Below are 10,478 nucleotides of genomic sequence, written 5' to 3'. Positions count from 1 at the left end.
TTTGCAGAAGTAATGTTCACATGTGCTTGCTTGCTAACTGAGCATTTTTTTTTGCTAACTAAGCATGTTTAATATAAATATAATTGCTGCAACTTGAAATGGTTTAAATTGAACGTTTCTGATTGAAACCGTCCCCACTCTCAATTACATAAAAAGAGACATAAGCAAAGACGTTGATATATTCAAGCGATGTTTTAACGCAGGACTGCTATGAAAGATCTTGAAGCGTTTTGAATCATGTTTCTGCTGGAAAATTTTGTCACATTTGTGTAGAAAAACATGCACAGTAACCAAATCCTGATTTTACATATGTGGAAGAATTTTACCATAGCATCTGTTTTTGAGGGAAATCTGAATTTGTCTAATTGTTTTGTCCTTTTAAAGGTTTAAAGGTTAAACAATATTTCTTTCTGATTTGCATCTCATGTCATGTTTAAAAAGGCCAGTGTTTCTATGTCACCTTTACTTACAGTGTCACTTAAAGTAGTTTCTGGCCTCCATTGACTTCCATGGTGTCATTCATTTATTCTTTTCATACTATGGAAGTCAATGGGGACCAAAAACTGTTTAGTATCCCACATCCTTCAAAATATCAAAATAAAATATATTCAACTCATAGCGGTTTAGAACAACTTGAGGCTGAGGAAATTTTGACAGAATTGATTTTTGGGTGAACTATGCCTTTAATAAAGATTTAAAAAGCTTGAGAATATCAGTGAATTGCAACATTTGACATGGCAAATGTCTCCCTTTGTACATACTTCATGCCCTGGATCCTCATTTCCACTGATCTAGAGGAAGCTGCAATGCACAGACAGGAAACCACAAAGTTTTTTTGTTTTGTTTTTTAATAAAAAAAAAATGAGTCAAATCAGGCCCAAACACAACACATGTAACATTTTAAAGTGACCATGAATTCATGGACAATTTTAATGGAATTTTGCAGTGTTTATTTTAATACATGATTTATCCTTGCACATTATAATTATATTTTAATTCATGTTCTCTTGTAATCTTCAATCCAAAACATTAAATCCCCTTCATATCACAGCAATTAGCACACACAAGTACAGTCCAATCAATTCCTGATAGACAAAATTAAGTCCCGCCCAACATTTTGCCTTGTTCAAGAAGCCAAAATTGAAACTTCATGCCGACATTAAGGAGAATAAATAACAGTTCATAATGATGTCATTTTTAGTTATTTTAAATAAAATCATGAAAAGGAAGTTATTTTATGTAATTTTTCTAAATAGGTTGATTTGTACTGAAGAATGGAATTGAAAGATTTTCGAAAGCTACTGAGTTCATTTCCACTTCCTCACACATTTGTAAGGCAAATAACAACTTTGTTTTTGTCCTGTGAAAAATATATTTTCCAGTGGTGGGTGTGCAACACATTTACATTTATTCATTTAGCAGATGCTTATCCAAAGCGACTTACAAACGAGGAAAATAGCAAGCGATTAATCTTAAACATGAGAATTGCTAGTAGTTTCAGACATCGTTCAAAATGTTCCAAGCCAGAACAGGGAGGGATTAAGGAATAGGGAAAGGATAAAAGGGATTTAGCCAATCCTTTATTTGGTCAGGGCTGCTTTTTATTGGTTTAGGAAATCTTTGGGAAGGTGTGGTATTAGCAAATCATTGCTAACAAATAAATGTGCAATTGAAAACTTTGCTGCATTACAACACTGGACACATTGGCAATATGGCAATGACGGCTACAGTCGCTGTGTTTCTGTTTTTGTGTTTCCTTGGATTGAACACCGGCCTCTACAGAAGACACTTTTATGTGAAAGACAGTATGACGTGGTTGAAAGCACAGCAGTACTGCAGAAACAACCATGATGATCTGTCAGCCGCCAGCAATGAAGATCTGAAACGACTTTCTGCTAATCCAAGGGTCACTGGTGATTATTTCTGGATTGGACTTCAGAGAGATGTCCTCATCCCAACACTGTGGAGATGGACCGGAGGCGAGGATGCGACTGATATTATGTGGGACGCTGGACAACCCAATACTTTGCTTGAAAAATGTGCCTCTGTCTTAAAATCAAATAGTAAAGTGCATGATAATCCTTGCTTTTCGCCTTTACCGTTTTATTGTATGGAGGACTTTGAGCTGATCCTGGTGCCGCAGGAAAACACCTGGGAAGAGGCTCTGGAATACTGCAGACAAAACTACATTGATCTTGCCGGTTTGAGCTCAAATGTGATTATGAAAGAGGCAGAAGATAAGAGCACACCAGCCCTGACAGATGATGTTTGGACGGGTCTGCGCTTCCTAGCAGGTCATTGGTTATGGGTAAATGGTAATAATATTGCATATAAGGCCTGGTCTATGGAGGAAGAGCCCCAGTGTCCTGCTATGAATCAGCGCTGTGGAGTTTATGATAGAAAAAAGATTGCTTGGAAACCTGCAGACTGTGAGAAGAGACTCAACTTTCTCTGCGTCAAGAAAAATAAAGTGACACCTAATGGAAGCAGTAGATGAATAAATGTGTCATGTGTAATGATTACAGCAAGCCGAGTCACTAAAAAAACAAACAAACCTTAAAATCAATTCAAATTAAAATGATTTCTGTTGTTACTAGTTTCTAAATCTAGGTGTGAGCTATTCTCAGTAAGCAAACATGCTGCTCGTTTGCTGCTGTAATGACAATCTTGTGAAAAATCAAATGACATATTGATATTTGCAGTGATAAAAACAATTTTTTTAGGTTCTAGATATGTTGTTGATACATTACACACATTCATACTTGCTACACTGTAACGTTTCTGCATAAATTACAAGTAATTATATCTTGAAATAAAGACAACCGTTTCATTGCATGTCTTTCTCTTGAGTTTGAAGAACTACTTTTTTATTATTTCCTCTTATTTTTTTCAGCTTGACTTCTGAAAGTGTGCTTGCTTAAGTTAATCATATAATAAAAAAAAGCTAACACTTTATTTCGATGGTCCATTTTAGACATCCTGTAAGTAGAATATAAGTACTTACATTAATTAACTGTTAGTAGTAACATTAATTCGATGGTCCACTTTAGACATTCTACTAACTAGAAGTAACTTTGCACCTATATATCAACTAACTCTCAGTAGAGTATTATAGGCTTCATGTTAGTAGAGTAAGTTGGCATAAAGTTACTTATAGAACGTCTGTTATGGGAGCATCAAAATAAAGTGTCAGCAGATATTAATCAGACGGTCCACTAATACTCTAATGACTGCTAGCTGACATGTAGGTGCAAAGTTACTTATAGTTAGCAGAGTGGGCCATCAAAATAGACTGTTACTTTTCTTTATTATGTGATTAACTTGTAATGCAAGCACACTTTCAGTTGTCAAGCTAAAAAAACATAACAGGAAATGTAAAAAAAATGTATAAAATACAATAAAAGGCACTGTTTTCAGAGTTGTATGTATTTTATTTCATTGGAAATTGATCATAAAAATTGTAAGCATTAACAATCACAACCAAAATAATCAACATTTTTGGAAGTATTTAATGTATTTAATCGCTTGTAATAAAAAAAATAGAGTTACAAATTCATAATTAAGCTTATATTGTAACTCTTACATTAAATTCTGACAATCAAAGGTGTCATTTTTGTTACACATACAGTTGTTCTCTAAGATGCCACATGTATCAGAAAGGAAAACATCGTCTCAGAGCAAAGCAATATAAACCCTCGCTCGTATACCGATGGAAAAAAAGGCCTACACATTTACAATCAAACACAGCTCTGTTTCCATCTCTCATACCTGTGGTCAAAGACAGATGCACATGTTGTCAGACCACTCATGTACTCTTTAAAACAGGAAATGACTCGGACTCTTTGGGGTTGGTGGCATGTTGCTATAGAAGCCAGGGCAGGAAGTTAGCCTCGAGAAAAGTGACACGCAGTGTGGTATACATGTTAGAAGCTAAACATGTAGTTTAAAGGCCCGACTGAAAAATACATTCATTTAACAAATATTATTTAAATTATTAAACGAGTAGAAAAGTAGACATTTAGCATTCTGTTTGATTATTTGCTAATACATGTAAGTGATTATACCATATACTACATAAACACAAAAAGTTGTTCTTGTGATAATGTCGAAAGCTTATTTACAGGTGCGACACGCTTAAGAGGACAGTGGAATTGAGTCCGGAAACTTCCTTCCCACTTTTGATTTGAGTCTTAATGTTTTCCTTTCTTCATTTTGATGGTCTCGTATGTGTCCTGATCATGAGGCTTGAGACCCTGTGGTGTGGAGGAGAGAGAGAGGGACAAAACGGATGTGGCAGAGAGTGAGCGCCATTTCAATAGAAGCTTACACCAGATCAACCACAGGCTTCAGAAATGTAATATGCATCAGTTAAATGCTATACAAAAAAAAAAAAAAAAAAAAAACACACTAGGCTTTCATTATAATACCCTCATAACGAAACTTAGTGTAGCCTATTTACTAGTTGCCTTATCAAATTGCACCAGAATTTTAAAAATCTTTGGAAGATATCACTGAGCATTTATTTAACCATAGCAAAAGTAAATTTCTCAAGTTCATTTTTCATCTCTGTTTTGATATTATCTCAATCTGATATTATTTCAATCTTATATCTGTTATTTAACAGTTGAGATCTTTAATGCTGATCTAGCCAGGTTTAAATCCCAGTTGCGCAGGTGAGGATCGTTGTAACACTGCATTACAGTTTTCCCCCTTGAATTATATTCTTTTGAGAAACCATTAAAAGGTGAATAAAAAAATTATTAAAGAAATTATTAATTATTGTTATGCTTTGAACTATGTTGTATAGCTGTGTTTTGCGAAGTATTTGTTGTCAAACTCAAAATATATATCTTTTTTAATTATTAAAAAATTCCATTCTTTTATATGAAAAAGTTAATAATTGCATTTTAGTTTGTCTTGTATACATATTTTTTTATTAGATCAGATAAAACATTTTTTATTAGGTCATGTAACAACGTGTCCCATCTATGGGGCATGTTGTTACATTTTACTTATGGGGTAACTGTTAAATCAAGAAAAAAGTATTTTGACAGAATTTTCAGAGTTGTCAGCAAGCTGACTAGATAGTGTAGTGAATGTTTATGGTTGTCAATGAATGGGATGCTATATATCATTTTAGCTTTAAAGGGATAGTTCACCCAAAAATGGAAACTTTGTCATCATTCACGCACCCTCAAGTCGTCCCAAACCTGTATTGAGTTTCTTTCTTCTGTTGAACACAAAAGAAGATATTTTAAAGAATGTAGGTATTCAAACTGTTTCTGGCCTCCACTGACTTCCAAAGTAGGTAAAAAAAATACTATGGAAGTCAATGGGTGCCGTCAACTGTGTGGTTAACCACATTCTTCAAAATATTTTCTTTTGTGTTCAACAGAAGAATGTTGATGCACAGCCTAAATAATGACAGAATTTCCATTTTTGGGTGAACTATCCCTTTAATAAGATTTTCCAAATAAATAGGCAAGAATAAACCCAGTGTCTTACATGATTCTTGTCCTTTCCGACAACAAAGCACTTGTTGTAATTGTATTTACGACTTCATAAATCGGAATTAGGACATTTCCGATAGCACGTGAACTGAAGGCAGCATAAATGTACCTAGCCTGCGGGTGAAGCGACTGAAAGATGTACTAGGCCTATAGTTTTACAAATAAATTACATTTACAGCTCAAAAGTAAATATGAACTTTATGTAGCAGCTAGGTATTTTAAATCATTTTGAATTTTTATGTTGTAAATAAATTAATAAATCCAGTCAAACGTATTAACAGATCAAATTTGAACAGGCCAACAGTCTTATAGCAAAGGGTGAGTACATTTTCACTTCCTCATTTGCTTAATGAAAGCCTAACGTTACTTTAAAGTATCGTGTTTATGGTGCATTTTCAATCTGTTTATTGCTAAATTTAGCGCAGCCTTTTGTCATTTAGCGATGTATCTTCTGGTTGCTATGACAACTTCACGCGCAGTCATAGAAATATCACTTCAGTATTATTATTTATAGGTATATTAAAATGACCAACGCTACTGGCTCGGTCTGCAGAATACAGACAAACACACAAGAAAGGTTCATTTTACTGCTACACGGAATATTAAAAAACCACAACTCAAAAAGAATAACGTTAACGTTACCTCATAAACCCCATCGCTGGCATTCTTCTGTAAACGAACGGAAAGAATACACACATTAGAAAGGCTGTAACAAAGATGAAACATGGAGCTTCAAAGTTTTTTCAAAGCTCAGTGACAGTCACATCATGAGGTCTAATGAAGTTTAAACAATGTTCAAGAGAGGAAACCCAAGGTCTGTCTAGGACCACGGAAACAGAACCGGAGCAGTTTAAACAATGTTCTTTTGTTGAATTATAATAAGCTTTCTGAAAAGGATGTATGCTTGATCTGTATGTTTTGTGTGAAAGGTTGCATGCTGAAAAGCAGCAATTTTTAGAAAGGCCTTCACACAATGATCAAGACAGGATGCTAAAGTGTGATGTGGGTGGAGAGGGACAGTTAGCAAAAGCAGATAATTTTAGAGATTGGAACACAAGATTGAGTCTTCAGAGACTCAAAAACTGGACAAAAACACTGCTCCTTAAGTCAGGTTAGGGTTAATTTAAGGATAGTAGTAGTTAACCTGCATAAATGGCATTTGTTGGTCTCAGAATGTAACGTTACTGGCCATCGTTACAGCCGTGTCTTAAATTCACATTACGCCACATTGATTCATTCTAGCAGTTTTATAAATGTTTTTCTGTATTTTAAAATCCTTTTACTGAAGAAGAATATATGTAAACATATTGTTGCCATGTGTGTGTGTGTGTGTGTGTGTGTGTGTGTGTGTGTAGCCTATAAATGTGTGATATATACTGTATGTATGTACAGTAGGCTATATACAGTAGTCAACATTTGAAATTGATCAAAAAGGTACATCAAAGTTGTACTAAGTAAAGAACACGTATTGTTCTATAACTTTGATGAAAGGTTTTGATCCACTTCAAATGTTGACTACTTATAAATGCAGATTGTTATATATATATATATATACACACATACATACACATACAGTATATAGAACATACTGTGGAATAAATTAGCATGGATGGACGGATAGTCTTACCCCTGAAAGTTTTTCAGCTTGTTTACTTCGCATCTGTGGGCGGATGGATGGATGGATGGGTGGATGGATGGAAGATATAGATATTAGATAGATATTAGTTGTTTGTATACAATTATTAGATAAAGTTAAGATAATAGCTTTTTACCAAATAATTTCAGAATGGTATATATTAGGGCTATTTTATGAGATTTAATCTAGCCTTGAACAAATTAATTGGTAACACTTTACAGTAAGGTTCATTAGTTAACATTAGTCAACTACATTAATTAGCATGAACTAATAATGAACAATGAATGACTGTATTTTTATTAACTAACATTAACAAAGATTAACAATTTCAGTAACAAATGTATTGCTCATGGTTAGTTCATATTACATTAACTAATGTTAACTAATGAACCTTATTGTAAAGTGTTACCAATTATTCAATTTATTTATTCAAATCATTCAATCTTGATTTCCCATGCAAAATACAAAAGATAAAAAAAACACTTAGGCCTAAGCTTTTGTAAGTACATGAAAATTCACCTCCAACTTTGACAGTCTTAATCTTTAAAGGACTGAACACTTGATGATGCCGTGATTATGACTTTCAGAGTTGAAACTGTTAAAGAGTTTGATCACATATACAGTACCTTCATTCTGCAGTACAGGACAGTGAGAACGACCCCATAGACGAACATAACCGCGTCCAAGATGTAGCATATCTGCGGCTCTTTCAAACTCATTGCATCTGCAAAAATGAAAATAACAGGAAAAGAAAAACTTCAGTTAAAGTATTTAGTTATTAACAGTGAGAATATGATTTTTTATATTATACAAAACGGTCCGAGTCAGTTTTATAGGTCACTGCTTCATATATAAACTCGGTTACACTTTATTTTAAGGTGTGTGTGTTACACTGCACGTACATTTAATACTGAGTGATATTAATTAACTACATGTAATTATAGGATTAGGGTTTATGCATAATTTATAGTTATTACTATAGTAACTACATGTGTAACAAGGACACTGTAAAATAAAACTCGTTTACAAAGTTTCTCTGCTGTATTTTAATACATTATAAATGTACACTTGATCAGTTCTCATTAATTAATTACAAAAAAATGATGCATCATTAATTGTACTGGCATTGGTGATGCTATCATACCGATTATATGAAAGATAAGACACGTTTACAATACAAACAAATTCTAATGATCACTAATCACTAATGATCACCAACAAATCAGAAATCTACAGTATATCTGCTGTAACAGTTTTGATATTAAACGCTGAAAATGTAGCAAAATGCATTTGTAAGTAAAGGTTTTTGTAAGAAACTAACTCTACAAAGCCCTAAAAAGTGTTGCCAAGTGTTAAAAACTATAGTGAGAACGTGTGATGTTTAGTATCATATCCCACAGAATAGTGTTACTTCTCTTTTCGCTGAAACCTTCAAGTACAAACATGAATTCGCTGACCACACGCTCATAATTAATCCAATTACAATCACTAAATGATCCAAAATATACTTGCTATACTAAACTACTCAAACATTGTGTTATCTTAATGGCTTCAGCCTCCAGGATCAATGGCTTCATTCCAGGGCAACACAAATACTGTTTGATCGAGATGCATGACTTTTTTTTCCTTTCTTTTTTTGTCTCTCGTAGCAGAATTTCCCTTTGCTCGTTAACCACTTTTTTTATCTGTGAGAATTAAAGTGTTGAAAATAAATTAATAATAGAAAATACGGTAACACTTTACAATAAGATTCATTAGTTAACTACCTTAGTTAACACGAACTAAGACCGAACAGCATTTATTAATCTTAGTTAATATTAATTTCAACATTTACTAATACATTATTAAAATCAAAGGTTGACATTAATGCACCGTGAACTAACGTGAACAAACAATGAGCAGCTGGATTTTTATTAACTAACATTAACAAAGATTAAAGAAATACTGTAACAAATGTATTGCTCATTGTTAGTTCATGTTAGTAAATACATGAACTAATGTTAACTAATGAACCTTATTGTAAAAGTGTTACCGAAAATACTACAAAGCTCAAATCTTTAAACCTTGTTGTTTAGTTCTCAGAGAGGCAGAAGGGAAGTGGACCAGCGACCAGCAGAACTAACACAGCCAGAACCTAAAATTAAGCACCGCTTTCACAAGCACTAGTCAAGACATTGAGGAAATTGCCCCGTGCATTTATTCTGTTATTGTGAACTTTGGCTTAGCATTTGTCACTGAAATATATATAGGGTCATATTTGTGTGGTTCGAGGCTTGTTTACAGATTAAAGAGAGGCTACTTCCTGGCAACACAGTTTCATTTCAAACACCGCTTCAGTGTTCTGATGTAGTAAAGGCTTGTGAAAAAACAAAAGATGTGAGAAGTGAACTGAGTAACCAACCAAGGCTCTGACTTCACTCTTCACTTCACTTTTCTTTTTTTTCTTTTTTTCACACAAATGCTGTATTGCAGGACTGACACATGTGCATTGGGGGGTTTTAAGAGTCACTTGCTTCATTTTAAAAGCGCTGCCAAAATACAGAAGCAAAACCTTGTATGAAATCCTGGCATACTTCCACATTCAAGTAATGGTCAGAGCGCACTATTCTTAGCGGCATCATTTCATAATTTATGAACAGATTAGAAAAAACAGTTTGGCTCTAAAAACACAATGAAGCTCAGTGATCGCAATATATTAAGTTTCACAAGTTTAGTGGACAAAATGACTACCTAAACATTAAAAAAAAGAATAATAATTAACTGAAAAAGCCATTGTTCACTCTAGACTTTAGTTTGTTATACATGATTAAAATGTTGTAATACCCCTTAGGCCTTCCCCAATAAGGGAAAGTTGTTAATTATAATACATTTACATTCATCACTTGACATTCGATTTCAAAAAGCGTAATTTAAAAAAAAAGTTTGTCTATCAACCTGTAAGCTCTGTGTCGACGTGAGCACGCAAAACAATTCCTTGTTATCTGCATCGCTCATTTGAGATAAAACGCGTTGATATTTAACACTTACCAGCAACGCCGAAGCTGAGCCAAAGAGAAAGAAGAGAGAAGGGCATCCCCACCTTCATCATCATCATCTAAAACTTGGGCTTTGCTCGAGTACCTCACTGGACACACACCTCCAAAGAAGACTTTCAGTGAACAGATGTGAAAAGCACATCAGAGGCAGACAAGAGGGAAGTTGTGGTGAAAATATGTCCGTTTTGAAGTTTAAACCACCCCCACCCGTAAGTGACGAAGAGGAAAAAGGCCCGAAAGCCATGTGATGCGCTTCAGACCGCAGATCCTTGAAAATGCTGAATCAGTATTTGACCC

General features: G+C 34.2%; 1 protein-coding gene across 1 annotated transcript; it reads right to left on the bottom strand.

The window, feature by feature from the left end:
• Positions 1 to 3,410: 3,410 nt before the first annotated feature.
• fcer1g (Fc epsilon receptor IgFc epsilon receptor Ig) lies at positions 3,411 to 10,344 on the bottom strand. Its single transcript, XM_084404557.1, has 5 exons — positions 10,174 to 10,344; positions 7,773 to 7,870; positions 7,138 to 7,170; positions 6,153 to 6,179; positions 3,411 to 4,253 (listed from the first exon to the last, which is right to left on the bottom strand). Exons 1-5 carry the CDS (start codon positions 10,238 to 10,240, stop codon positions 4,191 to 4,193), a joined length of 288 nt encoding a protein of 95 aa, XP_084260683.1. The 5' UTR covers positions 10,241 to 10,344; the 3' UTR covers positions 3,411 to 4,190.
• Positions 10,345 to 10,478: the final 134 nt, after the last annotated feature.

Source organism: Rutilus rutilus (assembly GCF_951802725.1).
Source record: "Rutilus rutilus genome assembly, chromosome: 3".
NCBI classification, from domain to species: domain Eukaryota; kingdom Metazoa; phylum Chordata; class Actinopteri; order Cypriniformes; family Leuciscidae; genus Rutilus; species Rutilus rutilus.
The sequence above is the reverse complement of the archived record's forward strand: the minus strand, read 5'-3'. Positions and strand labels throughout refer to the sequence as shown.